At 40.0% G+C, this 27,218-nt stretch overlaps 1 protein-coding gene across 1 annotated transcript in view; it reads right to left on the minus strand.

Moving 5' to 3' along the window:
* LOC126248014 (delta-aminolevulinic acid dehydratase) overlaps nt 1-16,160 on the minus strand; it is a 49,504-nt gene extending 33,344 nt beyond the window's left edge. The window contains exons 1-2 of the mRNA XM_049948597.1: nt 15,851-16,160; nt 12,885-13,029 (exon numbers count right to left, since the gene is read on the minus strand). Of these exons, the coding sequence (XP_049804554.1) occupies nt 12,885-13,029; nt 15,851-15,975 (270 nt within the window). The 5' untranslated portion in view covers nt 15,976-16,160. The remainder of the gene's footprint in view (nt 1-12,884; nt 13,030-15,850) is intronic.
* Nucleotides 16,161-27,218: the final 11,058 nt, after the last annotated feature.

A 27,218-nucleotide genomic window follows, 5' to 3' on the forward strand; every position in this document is an offset into this window, starting at 1 on the left:
GTGGGATGGGATGGTGGAAAGGTGACAAGAGGGGTGTGCGGGGAGGAGGGGGAGGGGGTGAGAGGGGTAGGGGTGGGGGAGGGAGTAGGAGGGTGACGAGAGGGGTGGGGCAGAGGAAGAGACGGATAGCGAGTGCGAGAGGAGAAGATTAGGACATAAATCAAATTCCTATACATATTTAGCAATTGTGTGAAGCATTGTCAGGTTCGTTAGTTACAGCATAAAATTATAACAATGCAGGATACTGTGACGTCAGTGTCAGAGAAGAGAGACAAAAAAATCAGTTATCAGTTCATTGGAATGGGAAATTTCAGATTACTGAGATATACTGTAACTCCTATGATCTTTTCTTGCTTTTTGTTAATTGAATCATACCACTGAGTTTTTTGTAGTATATCTTTCTCCTGGTTTTTTCCCCAAGACAGTATTTAATATTGAATTGTGAAGCCTCTATGCAAGAAGGGCTGACAAAATGGTATTAATAAACATAGATCAAAATTAAAATTTATATTAAATAGAGAATGAAGATAGAAAGTGAAGGGATGGGTGGGAATTTGTGGTTGGTTGGTTGGTTTGTTTAAAAAGAGGGGGGGGGGGGGGGCAGAAGGGACCAAACTGCTAGGTCATCGGCCCCTGGGAATTTGTCACTTCCAGGTGTGCAGGGCATTGTGGTAATGCAACTGTGAAAGTTAAAAATTTGTGCTGGACCAGGACTCTAACCCAGATTTACCACTTCTCATGGTCAGTTGCCTTAACCACTTTGGTCATTTGAACATGGTTCCTGACTGACTCAAATTTCCAACTTATCGCATGCTTTAAGGCAGTGTCCCTCAATCATCAACTTCCTACTCGTAAATTAATGTGTGTTTAGAGCTTATGGGCACTCAACGGCAAGTTACCAGTGCAAAAATTACCGATTCCCATAGGAGTTCAGATGATATTAGTGTATAGATCAATACCATTGTTACATGTGTTTTCAAATTGTTGCAAAAAGGCAATGGTCAGTACAATAGCTACCCCTTTCTTAGAGCACAAATTACCAAAAATTCCAAGTGTGTTTTCATGAATGGCTTTTCATTGGACTGGGCAATACATTATTTGTCGCAAGAGATTGTGGAAGGTATTAATAAAAACTACTGGTGATGAGAAGACTCTGTGAAAAAGGCTTTTTACTGAGGAGAGAATGGTATATTGCTAATTAAATTAGAGCAGCATGGAATTTATATGAAGTTATTCCAGAGCTCTCCCTCCTATTTGAGGTTTTTCAGGGTCAAAGTGACACCACCTGCCAACAGACGGCAAAAAGAGGATCATACGAAGGAATGGAAGAGCTAGCAGGCCGAGTCAGGAGGATGGCAGCCTTGGCAACAGTGTCAGCAGCCTCATTCCCCTTCAGACCGACATGACCAAGAACCCACATGAACATCACAGTGGCTCCCTCAACAGTGAGCAAGTGGAAGCTTTCTTGGACCTGTTGCACTAAGGGATGAACTGTTTACAATACACAGAGGCTCTGAAGGGCACTGTGAGAATCCGGGCATATGACAATCAAAAAGCCTGTATCACTGGATGTATTAGGTGGCCTGAAAGAGGATGAAGAGCTCTGCTTTAAATATTGAGCAGTGTTCTGAAAGCAGACACCAATTACAAAGGCAAACCTGACACAATGGTCAGTCGGTTGGGTGGTTGGTTGGTTGTTTTGGGGTATAAAGGGACCAAACTAGAGTGTCATCAGCCCCTTTTCCCTGACACAAGCAAGGCTCAAGGTACAAAAACACCAAAGTACATTTGAGAAAGTAAAAGGGGGGAAAGGAATGGGGAACCATATGTGAGGCACAGTGACACTGAGGTGGGTCCACACAATGGGGGAGGTAGCCATTTGTTAGCCACGTATGGCCAATGCGGAGCCGACAGATAACCACAGAGTCCCTGTAGTCTCCTTAATGGCACGTAGTTTGTTGTACATACCGAGATTATGCCATTCCGTCTCCCAAAGCTGAAAAACCTGGCGGCGTAACAATGATCGCAGGTCAGTTATGGGAATGCCAATCTCCAGAAGTGGTTTCCGGGTAGCTTGTCGGCAAATTCATTTCCTGGGATTCTGACATGGCCTGGGGTCCACAAAAACACCACAGAACGACTGGACTGTTCCAGGCCATAGATGGACTCCTTGATGGTCGCTACCAAAGGATGGCGAGGGTGGCACTGGTTGATAGCTTGTAGGATGCTGAAGGAGTCAGTACAGAGTCCCGGTCCAGTACATGTCGAGCATCGAGAGGAAGTGATGGCGGCGAGCTGCAGGGTTAACTGAGTCCTTAGAATCATGTGAAAGGTTCAGGTGAAGCTTCGGCCTAAGTGTACACCATGGAGGTGTACATGAATGGTCCTTGCGTATAAGTGGTAAAGGTAAGGACTCCACTTCAGACAGAAGAGATCGGGGAGATGAACCGCCATGGGTGGGAAAAGGAGACAATAATTCAGATGCTCAGGAGAACTACGAAGGTGTGCAATGTAACTGGCAAGCAGTTGTGCATGCCCAGCCGCCAACGGAGATACTCTGGCCTCCACCAGAACACTGGTCACTGGACTCATCCTGAAAGCTCCCGTCGCCAGTCGAATGCCACAGTGGTGCACTGGGTCAAGTAAACGCAATGCCGAGAGTGCCGCCGAACTATAAACCAGACTCCCATAGTCAAGGCGGGATTGAACAAGGGTCTGTACAGCAGCAGCAGCGTAGAGCGATCTGCACCCCTGTTGGTGTTGCTCAGGCAGCAGAGGGCATTGAGGTGCTGCCAGCACTTCCGCTTTAGCTGACGAAAATGAGAAAGCCACGTCAATTGGGCATTGAAAACCAGTCCTAAGAATCAGTATGTCTCCACTACAGTGAGTGGATTGTCATTAAGGTAAAGTTCTGGTTCCGGATGAATGGTACGACACCGACAGAAGTGCATGACACACGACTTCGCAGCTGAAAACTGGAAGCTGTGGGCTAGAGCCCATGACAGCGCCTTGTGAATGGCTCCCTGAGGCACTGCTCAGCAACACCAGTACTGGAGGAGCAGTACGAAATGCAGAAGTCATCTGCATACAGAGAAGATGTGAGAGACGGCCCGACAGTTGCTGCTAGACCATTAATGGTCACTAAAAAAAGTGATACACTCAATACAGAGTCCTTTGCGACCTCATTTTCCTGGATATGGGAGGCACCAAATTGGACATGGAAAGTATGGAGCGATAGGAAATTTCAGATAAAAACTGGGAGCGGGCCCTGGAGACCACACGCATATAATGTGGCAAGGATATAATGTCAAAAGATCATGTCATAAACTTTTCGTAAATCAAAAAAGATGGCAACTAGGTGTTAGCATCTGGGAAAGGCTGTTGGGATTGCAAACTTGAGGGGAAACTAGGTTATCAGTGGTAGAGTGACCCTGGCAGAGACCGCCCTGGCATGGAGCCAATAGGCCACGTGACTCCAGGATCCAACCCAACTGCCGACTTACCATAAATTCTAACAGCTTACAAAGAACATTGGTGAGGCTGATGGGCCGATAGCTATCCACATTAAGTGGGTATTTGCCAGTTTGAGCACTGGAATGATGATGCTCTCTCGCCAGTGCGATGGAAAGATGCCATCTCACCAGATCCGGTTGAAGATGACGAGGAAATGTCACAAACCAGGTTTCCTGGAGGGCAATGCAGAAAGTAGGTGTAAAGCTTAACAGTTGCTGTAGCTCAGCCAAGTGGTGGAAAAAAACCGCAGTAATTCCACTGGAGGATGATGTTATCGTGAGGCTGGCAAGGCATGAAGTACGCAAGGAGGTAGGTTACCCCCCCAGGTTTACCTGCTGCCACCTATTGAGTATTTGTATCCATTTCTATTGTGGATGAGGCATCAGTGAGATCCAGGTCCTCAGGGGATGCTAAGATCTTCACCTCATCTGCAGGTGCAGAATTGGTAGGGAGTGGTGGTGTTGGGGCCACCAGAGGGTCCTTTTTCTTAGCAGACTTCTTTGGTTGCTTGAGCTCTCACTTCTCTTTAGGGGCTTGCTGGCAGGACTTCTCCGAAGTAGCTTCAGGCATGGAGGAAGACCGTGAAGCTCTTCGTCCAGCAGCTTTTGGCCCCTTTAGCCACTGGTGAGTGTCCGCTGTGGCATTAGTGGAGACCTTGGGCGAGAGGGTACCAAGGGACCCCTTCCGCACAAGAGGAGCCAAAGGAGGCTGTTGCTTCTCCAGCTGGTGGGGGGGAGGGAACCAGTGTCCCTGCGTCTGGGGGGGCCTTGCTCCCAAAGTAGGTATTCTGGAGACCTGTTTGAGGCACAGGGTGTGGTACGACTGGTACTTGTGACGGCGATGGTAATGTAGCTGCAGCATGTTTTGATGTCAACCGAACAGGGTGTAATCCTTCGAATTTACGTTTAACCCCTTGGTAAGTCAACTGGTCCAGGGTCTTGTATTCCATGATTTTCCGCTTCTTCTGGAGTACTGTGCAGTCTGGCAAGCTCTCCACAGTTGATACAAGTGGGAGGAGGCGCACATGGAGTATCTGGATGCAGTGGACGTTTCCAGTCTCGACATGTGGCACTGGAAGTGCAGCGGAAAGACATGTGCCTGAATTTCCAGCGCTTAAAGCACCACATAAGGGGACGGACGTACGATTTAACACTACAGCGATAAACCACCACCTTGGCCTTTTCAGGTAATGAATCACCCTCAAAGGCCAAGATGGAAGGCACCGGTAGCAACCCTGTTGTCTTTGGGACTCCTGTAAACGTGCCAGATGACATGAACACCCCACCGTTCTAGATTGGCGTGGAGCTTGTCGTCAGACTGCGAGAGGAGGTCGCGATGGAAAATAATCCCCTGGATCATGCTGAGGCTTTCATGGGGAGTGACGGAAACAGGAATATCACCCAGCCGGTCACAAGTGAGTAACACCCGGGATTGGGCTGGGGATGTTGTCTAAATCAAGACTGCACCCTTCTCATCTTGGACAGTGCTGTCACTTCCACATGATGTTCAACAAAAAATTGAGGCTTCGTAGGTAGAAAGGAGTCCCTGTCCATTCCGCTACAGACTAAATATTGAGGTGAATATGGCTCTCTTCTTTCTGTAGCCCCACATTCCTCCCATGGTAGAGACTGTTGGCACCGTACGGTCACAGTAAGAGATAACTTAGTCTGCTTCATTGTGGGTCATTCACCCTGACGCCACCTACTCCAATCAGGGGCTCTCCCCATGGGCGCCATCCAGCCACAGCAAAGGCCACCTGACATGATGGCCATTGCCGGGAGTCCTGATGCCCCAGGAAGACAGGCATCTGCTCCTTGGCATACGTGGGGAGTTAACAGCTCAGGCATCAGCAGTGAGATCCTGTGTTGTCAGGGGGCTACCACCAAATGGGTACAGGACGGCTCCACCACAGGGGACTGGCTACTGTGCTGGATATTGGGCGCAGAGAAATCCAATATTGTTATGGAGGACAGGAGACAACGGAAGAAGATGACATAACCTGGAAAGTGTCCTCACCAAAATAACTGAATTGCAGGTGGAGGTGCAAAGCCATGACAAGAGATTCAGGAGATCGAATCTAAGGGCACTTGTGCATCATGTAAAGCGTCCTTCCCCATATGGCCCGCATTTCTGTAGAATTTTGAAAGTTTTAGGTCAAACAACAGAATGGGACCTGAACTCTTGGGGCTGTGTGAGACTCCTTTTAGTCACCTCTTACGACAGGCAGGAATACCTCGGGCCTCTTCTAACCCCGTACCCGCAGTGGGGGTAACAGAAGAAGGACAAGCCCCATACTGGCGGTCAAGGGAGTAATTGAAAAAGAGGGCATAGGATGGGTGACCAGGCACAGCAGACAAATGGCACACATATAAGCAGAGGATAACATCATGCCGGTATGACAATGGTCATTTGGCAGTTTATGCATAGAGACTCAACCGGGCTAGTGGCCAAATGTACTCCATGAAGGTAAGTTGTATTAAGACAGCGTAAGATGGACAGACATACAGATGAATAAATGAAAGACCCATAGTCTAGTTTTGATCAGATAATGGACTGGTACAAACGGAAGAGGGTGGTCCGATCCACTCCGCAGGAAGCACCACTGAGGACACATCTGACACTAAGCACCAGGTACAGTGTGCGACGAGGTAACACATTTGCGAAGACCAAGGAAGTTTTCTATCAAGCATGAGTGCCAGGAATTTCATAGTTTCAGTGAACGGATGAGCAACAGGACAAAGGTGTAAAGACAGTGCAGGAAGCCCACTGTACCACCAGAAATTCGTACAAACGGTTTTGACAGTGGAAAAGTGAAAGTCATCGTCGATGATACAGGAGTAAAGATGATCGATATATCACTGAAGATGGTGCTCCAGGACCCAAGCCCGTGGAGAACTGCAACAGATCGCAAAATCGCAAACGAAAAGCGTGTTGGAGATGCATGGTTGAAGACAGGCCATAATAGGGTTAATGGCTATAGCAAAGAGGACGACACTCAGGTTGGAGCCTTGAGGCACCCTGTTCTCCTGGATAAAGGTGTCCGACAAGGCCGAACCCACACATACCTTGAAAACTAAGTCTTTTAAAAATTTCTGAAGGAAACGGGTCAGGCAGCCACGGAAGCACCACTTGTATAGAGTATAGAGGATACCAGACCTCCAACAGGTGCCACCGACTTTCTCCAAGTAAGAATACACGGACAGCCTAGTATTTCCACAAAACACTGTTCATGACATGGGTTGTCAAAGTGATGAGACAGTCAACTGCAGAATGGCATGCTCTAAATCCACACTGTGCAGTGGTTACTAGATTGCGAGACTCGAGCCACCATACCAGCTCGCCAAGAATTATATGTGCCATCACCTTGCACACAGCTGGTGAGAGAAATGGATTAGTAGCTAGAAGGAAGGTGCTTGCCCTTACCGGTCTTAGGTATGGGTATGACAGTGGCTTCATGCCAGCATCTGGGTAATGTGCCATCTGCCCAAATGCAATTGTATGTATGAAGGAGAAAGTGCTTGTCCACAGGAGCTGGAACATCTGAATGTGAACAAGTCCGGTCCTGAAGTGGAAGATCGGGATGAAGTGAGAGCACAGTCTAGGTCTCTCACAGTAAAGACAGAATTGTAGCATTCACAATTCTGAGAGGAGAAGAGTATTACTCGAGCTGCCTCCATACAGTGCCAAGGGGAGAACGTGGGTTGATAAAGAATGGAGCTCAAAATCTCCTCGAAACGGTGGTCTAATGTGTTGGAGGTAGCAATAAGGTCCACAATGACATCACTTGCTAAGGTCAGCCCAGTAATCGGGGAATGGGCATCGGTCCCAGAGAGCCGATAGGGGTTGGCTCACATGATGGAAGATTGAGTGAAATCTTAAAAGAACTAGTAAATTAAATCCAGCTAGCTTTTTTGCTATCCCGAAGAATGCAACAACAGTTTGGAATTGTAGGATGATGGTTAAAAACTCAGATGGCACATCTCAGTGCATAAATAATGTTGCAGAATACCTTAGTCCACCAGGCGACACAGTGTGGTAAAGATTATGTTCTGCAGCAGTAAGTATAATGTTAGTAAGGTATTCTTCCTGGTCATACCAACTGGGGAAATGTTGTTTGTCAAAGGTCACCAGTGAGGAGTAAAGCCTCTAGTTGGCCTTAGAAAGCTGCCAATTGGATTTACACCTAGGTGGGGTAGGAGTCAGCAAACGGATAGCACATGGGAAATGGTAGCTTGGGTACTTGTCAGAGAGAATGAACCATTCGAGACGAAGGGCAAGGTGGGCATTGGAGAATGAGAGATCCAAATAGGAATAGCTGTGTGTAGAGTCTTAGTGGGTGCTTCAGTGTTAAGACAGAGGCTGAGTTGATTGAGAAGGTCAGCTAAGATGGCACCTCTCAGACAGGTTCTTGAAGAGCCTGGTACACATTAAAGTCACTGAGCAGCAATAAGGGGCTCAGGAGTTTACCAGAAAGCTGGAGAAAGTCTACCCTAGTGACAGCAGATTATGGAGGGATGTGTAAGTTACAAAGAGAAAAGATGAAATGATGAAGGAAAATTCCTTGCAGCGGGGTGTTCAGTGAGAGGGTCTGGCTACGAACGTCATCCCAAATGAGCAGTATGACCCCCCATGAGATGGGATGCCATCCTTGGAAGAGGGGGGGAGGCACCAGGTGGTGGTAGGGGCAGTGTGGGAGGAATATGGCAGGGGGAGGGGGGGGGGGGGCAGACAGGAAGGAAATGTGAGAGGTTAAAGTGGTTGCAAGCTCGCAATTTTTTTTCTTGGAGGTAGCAAACAACCACACACTGCGATGGCAAGAGCAGCCAAAATTCCTCCTTGTTGGGTCTAAAGCTATGAATGTTCCATTGGAGAAGAGTCATAGGAAGGGTTGTCACCTTGGTGGCTGCCAAGTGCCAGCCCTCTAAGGCTCATTGCTACAGGGGCCAGAGACTGGAGGATCCTGTTCCATGAAATCTACAGAGGCATCGGCATTCTCCCTGGGTCAGCCTGTGGATTCCAGGGTAGAAAAACAGTAGGCAGTGCACACCTGCAAAATGGAGGTCACATCGGTGAGGCTACCACACAGTGACACCATTGAATCGCATCTCCGAGTTACGGAAGGAGAAGGCTATTTGCCTTTATTAGATTTCTTAGAGCCTTTATGGTTGGCAGACAAAGACTCAGATGGTTGTTGGCTGGCGGTATGTAGAAAGTCTTTGTCCTTTCATCCTGCCAGTTGTGTAGCATGTGATTTCACCACCAAGGGCAAAGATCTGATGGCTTCTTGTACAGCTGTAGAAGGAGACAGGGATGCTACCGTGATACTGGGCAATTTTACAACTGCAGCGCTGAATTGGATGCAAGTCTGCATGGCCATGTCCTTTATGGAGCAAGGCACTGCAAGAACGGTACTAAAAGTGCTGGATGGTAAAATGCAGGACTTTCAACTAGCCAACAACTTGCCAGCGACAGGGTAAGATACTTTTTTTTTTTTTTTACCTGGGTCTCCTGGATGGGCCTCTCATCGAGATACGAGGGACATTCATGGCTGAGGCAGTATAGTCATCATTACAATTGATACACCACGAGTAACAAGGGCAATCACCCTCGTGACCATCCCTATCACAAGTAACACATATGGCTGTGCTTTTACAGGACATGTGAGGGTGGTTGTAATGCTAACACTGATAGCAACATATTGTGTTTGGAATGTGAGGTCAGACCGTGATAACTTCATACACTGCTTTGATCTTCAATGGAAGCACTACTTGATCAAACGTGACAAAGAGTGCATGCAGGCACTAAGGTCGCATCAACCTTCTCCATTACCCGATGGCCAACAGTGACGTCCTGATCAGAGATAAGTTTGAATATCTCCCTCAGTCAGGCCATTAAGCAGCTGAATGTAAGTAGCCACGTGAAGAATTCAGCTTTTGATGGGCCTTGACACAAACAGGACAGCTGTGGAGGAGCGAAGCTGTAAGCAGTTTTTGAGCGTGAAAATCACAACTGGCCTCCAGAAGCAAAATCCTATTACGTAAATGAGAGCAGGATTTCACAGGGCCTGCAATTGCATCAGCACCTTTCTGAATAATAAACGGAGGATCACCAACCTTACGTCATTGTTCACACCTCGTGTCATGCCTCGCACACTCCTGACAGAGGGACCAGTTGGCAATTGGGAAGGTAACAGCTCAGGCAATCGCCCCTCCCTGGGCCTGGCCTGTACCGGGGGTATGTGCGAAACCTGTCGACCCGAGCCTGGGAATTACACATTACCAAATCATCTGTTATGTGTCAAACATTTAGGCCAGCCTTCAGTAGCTCACAGGGAGGAAAAAGAAAAAGAGAAACCTCAAACACCGAAGCAGAGGAATGGGAGGTGATGGAGAATGAAGAAAGAAAGAAAAACAGATGAGGGACCATTCAGATGTTGGGCCATTGGAACTGCAACATGCTCCCCTGAAAATATCCAAGGAGGGGAAAAAGAATAGGAGGAAACACATGCAGCATGGAAAGGGAATAGGTATTGAAAAGTGTGAGGCCAAGCATGGATTCACCAAAGAGTAGTGAGCCCCCTGGGGTGTTCCTATTTGAGTGGAAGGAAACAGAAAGCTGTTTTACACTATCACTTAACAGGAATTTAGCCAGCTTCTTTGGGGTACAATAATACAAGTTGCTCCTTGAGGTTCTATGCTAATACAACTTTTCACAATACACATTAGAGGCTTTCCTTCATTTTCAGCAGATAACTCTGAAGATGCTTTGGTTGCTCCAGTATACTGAGTTTATGATATACAATTTTTTTCATGCTGATATTTGCTTCCCTTACAACAGTCACGCAATTTGGGAAGCAGAAGTATAACAGATTTCTGGTACATAGGGTAGATAGTATTCCCTTGTGGAAGGCACATACTCATGTCCCTTCAGAAGCTGCTTACGGTTACATCTCTGATTACAATATTGCCTACCAGCACCATCATGAATTTCTTGATGTCATACAGGATGATATTTCAGGAGAACTACTCAGTTCAGATACAAATAATATTTTCAATCAAGAAGCTATACTGAGATCTTTATTTAGGCATCACAGTACATTACTAACTTATGAGATCTGTCGCAAACTATATTAACTTGTTTAAAATTAACTGTACCGTCCATTCAGTCTATGTAACACAGTGGAACAATCTTTATTATGCAAGCAGACCATGATGGTTTGAAATTCATGTCAAAGCCAAAAGACCATGCAGAAGGTCCATGAAATGTTGGATAGATACAGTGAAATCAGATGTGAAGGGGAGAGAATTTCAGTGGGAAGATGTCCAGGAACAGAAGATCTATCAGGGACACTGGAGTTGGGAAATAATAATTATGATCCATAAGCACTATCCAAAACACACGTTCAGCATTTGCAGCGTAAACTTTGAACTTGCTTCCAAGGGAGTTCAACATTGTTAAACCAAACCACAGTTTTTTAGGCTGAGGTTAAAGGATTTTCTTCAGGAAAAGTTCTGTTCCCCTAAAAACAGTTAATTATATTTGGTAATTAATTTCTTGAGATGAATAGTTGACAGTACTAATCATATAAAAGTATTCTAGGTTCACTTGACTGCATTATCATCATTGTGCCACTGAAATAAACATGTGACTTTGAAAAACTGTTTATGTAAAGAGAATACAGACTTGTTTACCCAGTACAGTCATACTGATTTGGGTTTTCTCAAGCCATTCCAGGCAAATACCAGTATGGTTACTGCTTATAGATTGTTTGGGTTTTGTAAAGAAGAGAACTTCTATACTGTGTAGTCAGTAAATAGGATTTCATTTTGAAATATCTTGGCTCAGTGTATTGTTGTCCTGATTTTTTTTCTTTGTAATAAATTCTCTATACATTTTGGTGTACCTACCTCCTAGCAACATTGGCACATAGAACCAATGAAATAAAATAAAGAAAAAGCATGTAAATAGAATGTTAGCTAACCTGTATTTAAAATACTGATATTTTTCTCTTGTCATTACAAGTAACTCACAAGCAAAATGGGTGATTAACATCATCCCTAATGGACAATGTTTGCATTTACCATCCTAGTTGCTCAAAACATTTGTCTGCATAATTTGCGATGGTTCATTTGTCATATATGGTTCTGACACAGCACACACGGACAGCAACAAGTTGGTGATGGAACAAGATCTGTGTTCTAACTGTTTTCACACCTGATGCTACATTTAGGCAGTGGACCCAGTGTGCTGGAGCTTTGCTTTAACTCTTCAAGGCAGATAACCTCTGATAACTCGTGGCTTTAAATAGTCTGACACCCTTGACCCGGCCCTCTCAGCACCCTCCTAGGAAGAGAGAGGGTCTGGTGCAGTTGAATTTACTGATGAGATGTTTCTTCAAACTGAGTGCCCTTCAAAGATCTGTGAGCAATCTCAGAAATGCCCTTTAAGCCAGTGATATGGAAAATATACGAAAAAAGGTACCTCCACCGACATGTCCTTTATTCCCACAGGTTAATGAAGTTTCAAAGTTGGGTGTCTACATGTGGTACAATGTGAAAAATCAACAATGTATAATTTAACAAATAGAAAAGCAATAAAAATCATCCAACACATCTTACGTAAATGGAAAACATAAATGTAGCTCAACAAGGATTAATGTAATATTGAGGTTTTAATCAAGTGAGGCTCAAAAGAATCTCTTGTCAGTGCCTCGCTTCTAAACTAAATAACCAACAGACCATTAGGGTACATTATATTATCAAAAATGAGTAAATGAACAGAAATAATGCAATCTCTGACTGGAGGCACTCTCACTGAATATGAATCTTAATTCAATTTAAGGATGAAACCTACTACTGCTGACAGAATTAAGTGCCTTAACCACTTAAGCCATTTTGCTTTATAATTAAAAGGCTATGGAAATTTTAAAAAATATTATGATGAGCTAATACAAAAAATATTTTAAAAACTTGCAATTACACAAAGTGTGTGAGAAAGGTACAGAAAGTTAACAGTATGTGGTAGAGAATATATGTGGCAATATTGAGTGGAAGAAAGAGGCAGGGACATCAGAGTGAAATATGAGAATATGAAAGGTAGTACTATGTTAGAGAAAAGTTTGGCAGAAGTGATGTGACATCAGTATTAACCTAACGACAAATTGGTCAAGGAAAATAAAATACAATGGTTATAAGAGACAATAGATATTGATGGCAACCAGAAATTATCAAACAGCTGAATCAAAAGTAGGAGAGTAAACGAAGAGTATTACATTATTTAACTGGTGATATGGCTAATCATAAATGAGGAATATTCTCCGTTTTTTAGTTTTTAGTGGGCAAGTTATCTTTAGATCACTTCTAAATTATTACCTTAGGTAGATGCGATAAAACTCCAAATAATAAAACTGACTTCAACCCTTTATCCACAAGAGGTTGAAGGGCATCTTTTAAATTGGAACAGCCATACCTAAATACTCCAGGCATGCTGGGCAATGGCACAACACCTTGCTCTTCTCTGAAAAATAAGAGTTACAGGTAATAACAGCTTGTATACACCAGGTTATTAAGTTTCCTGACAACTAAAATTGGTTGCGATATCACACCACACACACAGTGAAAAACAACTGTTTACAGATGAAGTGTATGGTTCAAATGGCTCTGAGCACTATGGGACTCAACTGCTGTGGTTATCAGTCCCCTAGAACTTAGAACTACTTAAACCTAACTAACCTAAGGACATCACACACATCCATGCCCGAGGCAGGATTTGAACCTGCGACTGTAGCAGTCGCACGGTTCCGGACTGCGCGCCTAGAACCACGAGACCACCGCGGCCGGCGATGAAGTGTACATAAGTCAACAAATCCACACTGGGCATCTGTTCTACACAGCAGGAAACTGACATTCTCTGGAACACTGCTGCAATATTTGAAGCAACTATCACATTACCACAACTTTTTGTAGCCCTTTGATGTCTTGAATGACAAGTTGCTGGTAAAAGTTAGTACTGGACCCACCGCCATGCATTGTTCATAGATTATTTTGATAATGTACAATATATGCATCAATACTTCTAGTCAGAGACTTATCCATTATCTAATATATGTTTCTCTGAATTTACCTTGCAGTTTTAACTTTTTATGAAGAAGAGTGTGTTAAATATGGTAAATTGAATTTAAAAATGACATTATTGTACACTTTAGGCTAAGCTAGAAGTCAAACTGTTACTGCAATCTTTATTTGGCATTCACATTCATTGGCTCTGCCAACTCTTAACTAAATTATCAGCTTTCAACCTAACTTAGGCCTCAGGCTATGCTACAGATCACTGTCATCACAATCAAGATTTCAAGGGTGGGAGGACAGTCCAATATCACACTCAAGCCCAACTTGCTTCTCAACACAATACAGTTTCTAAAAATAAAATCAGAGTTGGGTTTCTTTGCATTTAGTGAACCCAAAGTAAAAAATGGTTATATGTAATTGTGGCAAGAAATTCCTCTCTGATCAGAAAAAGAAAATGAGGCATTCCCTTATTCCAATATTAGGGACAACTATTTTTGTGTAGTATACACACTGTGTCACCAGATTCGGTCCAACACCACCTCTAGGCAGCTGATTCAACATTAATAGTCTGCCATAAAACTGCTGGACAGATAATCAGTAACATAGAAAAATACAAACATGGTTTATAAATATGAAGTTGGAATACAATTTTGAAAAATTAAAAATTTTCAGTGCAAAACAATCTATAAGGCATACAACTGAACTCAGATATATGGACAGATATGTCTCATGTGCACTGTGAGCATCTTAAAATAAGATTGCCAGTTTATCTGTGAAGGAGAAAAAGTAGTAAATTAAGCAAGGTCATTTAGTATAGCATAGCTTTCTGGGTGGGCGAGGAAAAAAATATCTCAAAGCTTTTAGACAACAGGAGGAGGTCACCTCAGCTTTCTTGTGAGATAAAAAACAGCATCACTGACCCTAATTATAAAAAAAAGTTAATGAGGATTATAAGTACAAGTTCATTCACATATGCTACACACCTTTTTACAGACAGAAATCTGCAATATTTTGAGCGCATCTACTTTTCTCCAGCTGGGTAGCACTAAACATAGATCAAGTTACATGTTACTCAGTTATTGACGGATTGTATGAAAGGGCTCAACACTATCAGTTAGACAAAATGTAAACAAAATCTGTAAATGGAAACCTGACAAATAAGAACTGGACATACATTTTAGATGTATACTAAGCTGGTGAAGGCCCAAAATAGCTATCAATACTTTTGATCTTGCCTATTTAAGCAGATCATGTGGAAGCCCCTATGCAGTGTACAAATTTAAAACTAGCTCCACAAAATGGATGCAAGGTGGAGTATTTTCCTCTAGTCAGAACTGCCAGGGAAGTGTGGCAAATGGCCTACATATTTATACTACTGAACTACAGGTAAACAATAGACTATTACATAATTTTAATTCTTGCAGTTTGGTTACTTTACATTATTTTCTTATGTTTATTAACATTTACTGGTATTTATTTATTTATTTGATGACTGCATAGAAAAAAGACCTAAAATGTAAATGCTGTTCTGTTTAAATCAGCTGCAAATGTGCACTAGTAACTGTTCACACTGCAGTACCATTCTAAATAACCAACTATCGGAATGACATAGCCAACTCAATGCCTAAGACATGCAAAACAAGTCGTACTAACACGTTATAACTTAGTGTGTACGAAGCTTAGGAAAACTTCTATTGGTTGAGGGAAACTGAGGTTTAATTTTGAACTTTAACTGCGTGTAAAAACAAGGTTGTGGGAATACTGGTCGCTTGCAAAATCAACAGCGAAAGACAGGAAAGAGGAAAGGTTTCACACAAAAGATCAGCTGCGCTTTATGTTCAAAGTGTTGGCAGTGTAAAGGAACGCAGACTACGTTACTGGAGGCCTAATCGCGGAAAAGTGAAAGCTCTTGCGACTAATGGTATAATGTAAGATTAACAGAATTAAAGTACCAATTACTACTACGCGCAGAACCGCCACATACATCTCGTATGGCAAGTATACATAATTTTTTTCTTGTACACACTTCTAATTTAAACCATGAAGTCCAAACGAACGCTTCTATCCACATCTTTCGAGTACTGGCCGACGACGCTGCTGTAATGTTGAACAACGGTAGATATTCTCCACAAAATATAAAACCACTGAATATTAACACGTTCACGATTCGTAACATTGCCGATGTCGGTTAATGATAATTCGTTAGTCGAAGGGAGTCATACGGAATTGTTTATGGTAAACTACAAACTCATTCCCTTTAAATAACTTACCCAATAAACAATGGAAACATTAAATTATTCGGCGTCAGTTCCACATTTGGTGCTTGCCAGCTTCGTAACACCGGGTGAAAAAATCCACTGTGTAATATATGACTAGGCAAAGTAGATTTGCTCATTTCTGACAGTTAACAAGAATGCCACGTTTAATGAAATTAGTAATGTCGAAAAGAACCGGTCTGCCTAACAACAGCTGACCGAAGCGCGTCCGCTTGAATGCTTTGTCACTCAGAGATAAAGACTACGGTTTGTTTTATCTACTAAAAAGAAACAAGACAAGCATTTCTCAATTTCACGACAAACAAATCATTCAGCCAAGGATTCTACACTATCAATATTAGGTGTTGCAGTAGCATTCCGTTATCCTTTTCAGCTCCATCGATGACGTGCAGCATTATTGCATTTTCTACGCTTAAATTACTGTTTCTTAGATATAATGCGTCATATCTATTTCGTAAGCGTTAAATATTCAGTGAACGCTACATAATACACCAGGATTATGAAAACAACTTTGCCTGATCCGTTCCAGCATATTTCCTGATTGTGCACACTAGAAATCATTTTCATATGTCATCGACATGCACTCTTATCTCGAATGACATGTTGTCGCCCAGCTGGCTTCTCATTCAGACTGATAAATATAACCCCGAGCTTTTGTTGTTATTGGTACTGAAAAGAGAGATTTAGTCTCGTACTGTGCATCGGGATCCTTTCGAAGTCCTACTTTCAGCCAGATTTTGGTTTTTGAGTACCTTCAGCGTTAGGAAATTTTGATGTACATTTTCAGGTTGGTTTAAAGTTCTCTGCCATCGATCTAAAAGCTGAAACTATAGCTTTTGTTGTACATATTTGAGCAATTACTACGCTATAGATGCGCTCTATCGATATCGCAATGTAGCAGGTGCGTTGGCTGCGCGCACCTCGGATGCGCACTTGCGTAGTCGTCCGAAATCACACTACAGCGTATAATCGATTTCAGCACAATCATGTGGATGGACAAAATCACGGTCTAAAATTTAAACTGTGGGCATCCACTTTACGTAGTTAAAACGAGAATGTGTACGTTCCAGACGCTATATCCCTATTGCTATGAACAAGATTGAAACTGTACTTAATTAGAAATTGTGTGAGAGAAAGATAAATCACAATCTATCTGTGTCCGCATCACTACAAACAGTCTGTACTGTGTACAACATGTTTTACAGTTCAAATTAATTCCAATTGCAACGCATATTTCTCATTCAAAATTCTGTGTTTGTGCCATGATTCTGCTGTCATCAAAACTTCGAATTGCACTGTCAATAAATTACAGCCGACTTCCTGTAATTGATTTATTGATCCATTTTCATCTACAGCTGCACAATGTGCAAAAGATATTTGGATTTTTTTGTTAATATTAACAGTTTTACATATAATATACCTTTGTACATAATAACACACATTAATATATCAATTAATGATGAATACTTAAATAAATGTTGTTACGCTATATACAGAGAGATAAAATACAAATGTTCTTCTGAATGAGACTACATTGGGTAAATACACCAAAATTTAGTTTTGTAGGTATTCATTTACTGTGTAAAAGCAGTGATCAACCAAGTACGACTTCAGTTTAGATTTGAAGTGACCAATGTTTTGTATGTGTTTAATGGTATCTGGTAAGGCATTGTATAGTTTGATACTAGGATGGATAAGGCTGTTTTCAAATAACTTTGTGTTGGCGCTTTGAACATGTACATCCAATTTTTGTCTTGTATCATAGGTGTGTATTGTGTGATTTTGAGTGATGAGTGGTCTTTTTGTATGTAAGTTTTGCTTTAAATACATTATATTTTCATGTATATATATGCAAGGAAGTGGCAGGATCTTTCTTTTTTGAAACAATGGTCTACAAGAATTTGCGATTATCTACCCCTTCCATTATTCTTATAATTTTTTTTTTTAATTTTGAATATTTTGATGGCATCTCCAGAATTTCCCCAGAACGTAATCCCATACCGGAGGTGAGAGTGTACAACTGCATAATATACACACTGAAGGGTGTTGTAGCAGGTACATTTTTTTAATGTAGGCAGCACAAAACAAGAAGTACTTAATTTTTTGTTCATCTGCTCAATATGTGCTTTCCATTTCAAGTTGACTTGTAGGTGAAGTCAAAGAAATTTAGTACAAGCTGTTTTGGCAATTGTCTGTCCCTATAGCTCTAGATTGGGTGATATCAGATTTTTTGTTTATGCTGTGTGTATATCCATAGCTACAGTTTTTTCAGTGTTAATTATTAAGTCATTGTCATCAAAGTAACATGTTAGCCTGTCAGTGGTTCCTTTTATGTTTTTTACAAGAGTTTCTTCTGCGTTTCCTGTAATTAGAACACTCGTATCATCAGCAAATTGAATTATTTTACTGCTGTCATTGCTTATGTTTAGGTCATTTACATAGAGTAAGAACACAACAGGACCCATTACTGATCCTTGTGGCACTCCATGTTTAACAGTCAGTAGCTGGGAATTATATTTCCTAATGACATTGTCCCTTTCTTGATCTATTTCCACATATTGTTCCCTGTTTTTAAGATAAGAGCTGAGCCAGTTGTTAGCTGTTCCCCTAATGCCAAGATTTTCTAGCTTGTGTAGCAATTTGTCATGATTTATGGTGTCAAATGCCTTTGACAAATCTAAAAATATGCCCATGGTAAGTTTTTTGTTGTCTAATGCTATCAGTGCCTCTAATAGAAAGGAGTGAACTGCAGATTCGGTTGAGTGGTTTGCTCTAAATCCATGTTGAGATTCTGACAGAATGCCATTTACTTCTAAGAAGTCTGTTAGCCTCTTATTGAAAAGTCTATCTAATATTTTTGAGAAAACAGAAAGAAGTGCCAGTGGTCTGTAGTTGGAAACATCATCTTTGTTTCCTTTCTTGTATAATGGATTTACTTTTGCTATTTTCAAACATGAAGGAAAAGTATGCTGTTTTCCGTTAGAAGTCTGTTGTAGTAGTTTCTGTGTTACATTTATAAAATAGTTATTAAACATATTAGCTACTTCCTGTGGGTTATTAATGTTTTCCAAGCCAGCCTTTAATACTATATTATTAACTCTACTTTTGTAAGATTTGGTTTCTTTTTTTAAAACTTCCCAGATTTCTTTCGTTCTGTTTGAAGCATCTTCTATGTATTTGTCATTGTCTCGTTTCTTTGCCTCCTTTATTATTTTATTTAAGATAGATTTATATTTTTTAAAGTAACTATCAAACTCCTGAGTTGTGTAGTAGCTTCTTGCAATATTGTGAAGGTACCGTTTTCTAGCACAAGATTTCCTTATACCACTAGTAATCCACTTGTTGCTTTTAGTGGTTTGCGTTGTTTTGGCTTTCAATGGAAAAGCAAGATCAAAATAAAATTTAAAAATATTCATGAATGTCTGAAACTTATCAGAAATATTTTCTGTACTATACACTATCTCCCATGATTCTTGTTGGAGATAATTCTGGAATGTTTGTACTGCAGTATTACTGAAAGTTCTGCCCATGTGTGTAGTCTGTCTCATATAATTATAGGATGGATTAGTGTTTACACAAAAGCTTATAGCCTGTGCATGATGATCTGCCAGTCCAGCTTTTATTACAACTGATTTATATTTTGTTTTGGAGCTTATCATTATTTGGTCTATGGTAGTGCTAGAATGATTCGTTTCACGTGTAGGGGAGTGGATTGTAATCTCCAAATTATTGGCTGTCAATATGTTCATCAGCTCAGATTTTGATTTGCTTCGCTTATTAAAGTCTACATTTGGGTCTCCACACATAAGAACTGTTTTTCGATTAGTTAGTAGTTTATTTAGTAAAGTATCAAGCCGAGTATTGAATTTTTTTAGGTGGGTATCTGGAGATCTATATAAACATATTACAATTAACTTGAATGCTGGAATTTCTACGCCTGATATTTCAAAATCTTTATCAGTGTTTAAGGATTCAACATTAAGTTATTGAATTCGATATCTATCTTTATGTATATGCAGTTCCCTCCACGTGTAAACTTATTTCTACAAGTTTGTGCTGCTAACACATTATCCGTTATTTTCACTGTCTTTAACTCATTTTCTTTCAGCCAGTGTTCAGTTAAGCACAGTATATTAACGAATCTGAGTTCACCTGATAGCAAGATTTCAAGCTCTCTTACTGTATTCCTAAGTGACTGTATATTCTGATGAAGAAGAGTGACCTGGTGAGATTTTAGGATTGTTCTGATTGTACTTGGTTGACCACTTCCCTTTATTCCTGAATTTAAATTGTGTGAGAAATTTTCGTTCTCATCTAGAAGCGCGAGTTGGTTTTTTCCATTGGTCATAAGAAAATGTCCTGATGGTGAAAAGGGGCAGTTCTCCATCTCTCTGGCCATTTTACTTGTGTGGTCGATGTTGAGGTGGTTTCTCTTTTTGCTGCAAGGACTGCTACTGGAGGTGGTGTTGATAGGTGCACTAGTTATCCTAATTTGGTCTTGAAGCTTTTTGGGAATTAAAAATCTTGTAGATGACATGGTCGCCTTACATTTCTTCTCACTGGAATTGCTGAACTTCCTCCTGTTGCTGGGGTGGTAATAGTTGATTGTTTGTGTTCACTGATACATGTAAAATTAGATGTCCTTGGTGATACTTTTGAGGCTGGATCTGCTGATGTCTTAAGTGGGTCTCCTGTAGGTACTCCTGGTTTCCAGTGCCCAGTTCTTCTTGTTGTATCTTGAATATCTTCGGGTGTGGAACTTGGTTCTGCTGCTTTTTTAGCGTTAGATGCTTTTGCTGGTATCACAGCTTGGTCTTCTTTGAGTGATGAAGGTGTAGTACAGTTCTTTTTTGCGCCTGCTCGTTTATCTTTCATAACTATCGAATTGGATAAGTCCGTTTCTGCTGCTCATTTTTCTTGTATTTTCACTGTCATATTTGCTGAAAGGTCTTCAAATTGTATGTATGTTAGAGCCGGTATTTGCAGATTGGCACTTACTGCTAGTTGTAAATGTCTACATAATTTCACTTTGCCTTCCATTCGCAAGTGAAGTCCATGCTTTGTATAATCGCTTCTACTGAGGAATATATTGACGTCCACTACCATTACATGCTCATAATTTTTTGCTGTCCTCATTGAGAATTCGTTTGCAGCATAGATTCTGTCGTTCAGTTTTGGTACATCGTATCTGTACGGAATTGTGCACAAGATAACTTTTGTGTGGATTGTCTTATGAAGAGAATCTGTTAAGGCACATTTGAAATCCTGAAATTTCTTTAGGATGTCGTTTGTCCCACCTAGAATGATGACACTGTCATTTTTCGTATATTCTTTCGTCTTCCCGTCTATGTTACAAACCACGTCCTTTAACTGTGCGTTTGGTTTTATTACAGAAGAGATGTAGTGTTTTTGATTTTGAGAACTGTTCATAATTTTTGCACAGTGACGACCATGACTGTCAGCAAGAATTAATACGTTCTGACTCTTGTTATCACTGTGTATCATTTTTTGGGGCACTGGTCGATTGCTTTTTTTACAGTTTTCATTTGTATTAACGCTGTTGGTTTTGTCAGGGCACTTCATAACACAAACACTTGAGTCCTTCGCTGTAGTATATTTGCTTCTGGTCCATTCATGCTGCTTTTCTTTCTCACTATGTACAGTTTTTGTCGGTTTTGTTTTGATTGGTGCACTCGATTTCAGATAACCTAACAGTTCGGTATTTTCATTTCGAAGTTTCGTTAAATCATTCTTTAAAGTGTTAATCGCTGTTTGCATGCTTATGATACACTCTTTTAAATGTTCAATATCTGTTACACATTTGTGACATGGAATATTTTCACTTTCAACGGTTGTATTTCCACGTGGTAGAACATTGCGCACATCACACTCGTGAGCCATTTTATTTGACTTCATATACTCTCATTAAAAAAATTGAAGATAATACGTGAGGTATTCGTACAGAACTTCGTTCTCCTTAATAAAGATTATATTCAATTATGTTTGTATGTGTAGGCCGACTGAAAGATGAATGATTTTTCAGAAAATAATGGGGTGAAAAAGTTTTGCATGTCAGTTCCTTATACAACATTTTAAAGAGTTACGTCCGTTTGTAAGTGTTTAGAAAATGTTCTACTCTATTAAACTTCGAGATAAATGTTATTGGGCCCCAAAAATTGTGGCTTTCACACATCATCGATTGTTTTCGACACATCCTTTCCTACTGTCCTCCTACGAGTTCCAGGGAAAACTCATTCTCATACTATATTTGTTCAGATTAGTAAACTGTCTGGTTAATACTGCTCCAAGCCTTCCAGAGATATGCAAAATATACATCGGTACATATGAATCTGCTCATTGTTGCGAAATTACACATGACAAGTTATGCATTATCTCCATCAAAACATGTTTTGCATACAAACAACACATAGAATTGAAATAACCGTTGGATGATACTATCATTGTGATCCATGCAAAGGAAGTGCTCAGTAATGGCACGTATCACATTCCGTATGCACACCAGACTCGAAATCGTAACCTTTCCTACACTGGTTACTGACGTTATCTCAAGACTGGTGAGTTTTCATACCTAGGCAGACCACAACCTAATCACCATGACGTTGTCTGGGGGCATGCACTCGTGTTTTTGAGGCGCTTACACACATTGTTGTCGCTTCTCATACCAACAACGCTTAAACAACTTCATTATTTTAATCAGAACTTACTTTCAAAATATTCTGCCATCTTCCATTTTCATCATCATTTTTCGAAGTTGATGGAGTATATCATGGTATAGTACTAAAATTCAGTCCAATTCAAGTCAAACTCTTTATCTACCTGTCAACAATATACATTGTATGGTTGTAGTAAATTCACAGCCAGGGCTATTTACAATAAAATTTATTAAATTTAGGAAGCTTACAAACTTACATGTAAATACAATCATCTTACATCAATATATGTAAATAATTTTACTTTATCATTTTGCTTTTTTATTTTGAGATATTCTTAAATGTTATAGGTGTTATTATAATCTGTATTAGCTCTGCTTTGAATTTATGAAATTCTTTAATTTTCTTTCTTGTGGCAGCAATGAAATGTTCCAATTTGCTTAACAAGTGAACAACTCAATTACACCTGAATTCCTGTAGTAAGAGCAGGAACAAAATGGAAACAAATACAAACTTGAGAAATTTTGCTCATTTCAATCACTGGAAACAAATACACAACCGAGAACTGAAAAGATAGCAAAAAGAACCAAGAATCTAGAAGTGAAGACTGCGAATTAAGAACTGAGGTTGGTTCTTGAGCAGAACTCTCACTAAGTGCTCACACTAGATAAAAATTTGTCATATGATTACATACAACCAGATGTGATTTTTTTGGGATTTTTAAACATGGTCCTGAGACCACTCAGTTATGTGAGATGATGATGGAAACTTTCATTAGCGTAACTTACAAATGCAAGTCATTATAGGACCAGAATAATCCAGAAATTCACTGCTGTGACTGACAGTGCACAGAATGGTTGGAGATATAATCTGAAATGAGCATGACCAGTATGTATTATTGGCATACCCATCAAATTGGCACAATTATAAAACTGTTTTGAAAGTTAATTTTGTTACATGGTATTAACTTGTAGACCGATTTCAGTAAAATGATGATGTTATAAATGATCTGCAGTGTTTTTAACAAAACAGTACAGGAAATTTGCTGTAACATGCCACAAAGCTTTATGTTTATTACGGTGTTATGTCACTCTCAGAAACTTTTAAATTTTCGCTTTTACATAGGAGACACTGTACGTAATCTTCACGTAGCCATCCTTACAGGTCAGCAGTGCTGTATAATTGCATCATTTATCAGGACTAAAATAATTTTTGAAAAAGTCTTCTGTAACATATGCCCTCACAATATCAATTTCTCACATAAATTAGGTAGCTTTCCAAAGTACCCTATCAGCAGTATTTTTTATTGTGTGCAATACATTCTGTTTATTAATTATTATGTTATAAAGGAAACACATACATTTTATAATGTAATCAGCACAATCACTGTTTTCTTCAGTTATACCTGGCATTTTCTTTACTTTATGCCAAATGTAAACTCTAGAACTTCTCTAACCAGGTCCTGAATACTTTGGTGGATTTTTGAAGACTGGAGACACGTGACATGGTTCATGCACAATATGAACAGTTGTACTGTCAGAAATTCTGAAAGAAAATCCTAAGAGTTGTCAAGTACCTGAAATGGCAAAAAATGACTGAATATACATGTTTTGGTTTCTAGTAAGTGCCAGCACAATAAATTGACATAAACGCTTGGAATTTGATTCAGCTGACAATGTGAAATGAAATGGAGAGGACTGGAAAACACACCCAGATTAACACTTATGAGATTAAACACTTACAAGGCTGGAGAGTCAGTAAGTGCTCAAACTGTTAAATGTGGCCTTTATTTTAAAGGTGTAGCTGTTCCTAAAATATTATTTAACAACTAGAGAAGCGAAGAGTAAATTCTCTAGAACCAAGTTGTAGCTTCTTGACACAGAATATGAAGCCCTAGAGTCTTTAAAACACGTGAATTGAGACAAAGTTGCTGAGAGAAAAATAGAAGGAAGTGAAAGGTCATACACTGGATGAAAGGCCGTTGGAAATATAAGGAATAATAATAATAACAACATAACTTCATCTCCTGCGCATTTTGTGAAATGACGCAGACAGATCACTTTCAAAGAGAAATACTATACACAGAATGTAGAGAAACTTCACATGGAAACAAAGATATGTCTTATTTATGTGCAATAACTATGAAGCTCATACATTAGAAATCTCTCAACTTCTCTCATAATATTGTTATTGTGCTTCACAAGGCTCACTTCGTCAGTTTTCTGGCTACCCAACTGCAGTGAAACAGTTAAGACAGAGCACCAACACAGGAAATCCATGCAAATACATGAAGCGAAAACATCAATATCAAAAATCACAAAAAGTTCTTGAATGATCTACTTCAGATTTTTAAGTAATATTCTCATAAACATTCAGACTGTCATAGGTTACACATTTTTTAAAAAAACAATGTTTTCTCTTAAAACTGACCGTGAGAAAGAAAATGCTGTGCTGTGAAGATGTGTGGTTTCTTTTTCTACCTCATCGCTGGATTTAGTTTCGATGCCAGGGGATTTACACCGCTAGACAAATTGTTTCCCACATATGTATTGTTTCTCTGTATACATCATTTCAAACAAAAACTGTATACACAACAATGTGCAGTTTTGTTTTCTTCTTTGCTGTCTGTTTGAATATAAAATCTGTGTACAAGGAAATCTGAATCACTTGAAACTTTTTATTCTACCTGTTCACAGATTAAAACAATGTGAAATAAAGTCATTGAAACTACTATCTTCACAGATCCATCAGCTCATACCCCATATACTAATGCTTTCAACGAGTTTACCCATTCAATTTAAACCACTCTAGTTTCGAATCAAGATTTCCTTTGCAACAGCTGTAAACATGGCTCAAGACCAGACATTCAAATATGTTGGAATTGATTTACAAACAAGGGTGTTTTGCACATAGTCATTTGTATGATGCCCTTCCATAAACTGATAGTTTGGAAAACCACCTCATGCTCTTGCCACATAGTATACAAAAAAGGAATATTGCTGTATGTTCTTAAGTTTTGTAATTTTACTGTGTACAATAAAATTAAAAATTCTTAAAAATAATGAAAACAAAAAACGCAAAAAAGGAGTCTTTTCATTCACATTCTATATGATTTATTATAATTTCGAGTGCTGCTCCTTCAAAGTGGGTGAAGTCACAGTGTACAATCCTTGCAAGTAAACAAATATGACTTTAACTCAGAGTTACGTTTTTTAATGGCACATGTATGTTTTTTTCTACTGAAATGAAAATTGAAATACAGTTATTGATGGAAGATTTCGTTTCACTGCTCTAAACCTTATCCCCTCTGGAATACTTAGACTCTAAATAATGGAAACGGTGCCACTGGTTCTGCCATAATGTTGGTTGCCTGCACTGTCGTGAAGCTTGCTTTAGTGTTTCCCAGACTGTGTTCTGCAGAACACTAGCCTTCCATGGAAAGTGAATAAGTGCTCTGCAAAAAGCTAGTAATAACATGATGGTTTCTTTTCGACATTTTTCTTCCTTTTACAATATTAATATTTGATTACGATTTTCGTGTTATTTCATATGATTTAAAACAGAAGTACAATTTTAAAAATTGTATTAATTTTATTAAACTTCAAAGTAAACAAGGGGTTTTATCAAAGTAGTAGGATTCTCCATGTGTTTTGTCAGAGGAAGAGTTTGGGAAACACTGCTGTAGAGAACCTTTGGTCTGTGCACAGCGGAAATTGTGGCACTGTTGCAGTCCTTTAAAGTTTATGTATTTCAGAAGGTATGAGGTTTAGAACAGAGAAAACAAGTCTGCAATCACTAATTATATCTCTAGTTTTCCTTTTGATACAAAAAACCTACAAGTGTCATTTAAATAAATGTAACTTTGTGTTGAAAGTAATGTTTGTTTACATTTGTGGATCGAGCATTTCTGTATATTGTGTGAGCCCCTGACATAGGTCCATTCCTAGCCAATTGCGTTTGTCACATTTTTTTCGTTTCGAAAATATATGACGTGGTAGAGTTAGGTGGGACACCCTGCACATGGACACACACACCACACACACACACACACACACACACACAATATATATATATATATATATATATATATATATATATATGTATTGGAAGAGTTATAATTTTAAATTATTTAAAAAGATTTCTATGTGACTGCCTATAGGTAATACCTTCCATTACCCTTAGTTCTCGTTTTGGAATTCTAGTTGACTGTTTTGTGCGACTTCCATACTCCTAGCTGTTGTAGTGACCCCCCCCCCCCCCTGATAAAAGAACAACTTACATATTTCCAAGACAAAACACAAGATTTCGAAGTACAATTCTTAACAGGTATCCTTCCATTTCTATGAAAGCACATGCCTAAATATAGGAAGTTAGCAGCGTATACAAAATTCTGATAATGGAGCAAAAAGCTGGAACCCCTTCTTCTTCTGTATTGGAAAATAGTAAGAAAGTCATCTGTTCCACCCATCTTGCAATGACCATTGTTATACGAATTAGAACTATTGGTAACTTTTGATTGAAAGTATGTATCTCAATAATCCTATGTTGGTGCTTATTTTTGATGTTTAATGTGCTCCACTTACGGTTAAATAAAATTGATATATGTACTGCGCCATGTTTCTCCTTGCATGGCACATGGTCTTGTAGGACTCAGCAAAATGACATCATAAGAAGGTTATTGCAAGCGAGCT

Source organism: Schistocerca nitens, chromosome 3 (genome assembly GCF_023898315.1).
Source record: "Schistocerca nitens isolate TAMUIC-IGC-003100 chromosome 3, iqSchNite1.1, whole genome shotgun sequence".
Taxonomy (NCBI): Eukaryota; Metazoa; Arthropoda; class Insecta; order Orthoptera; family Acrididae; genus Schistocerca; species Schistocerca nitens.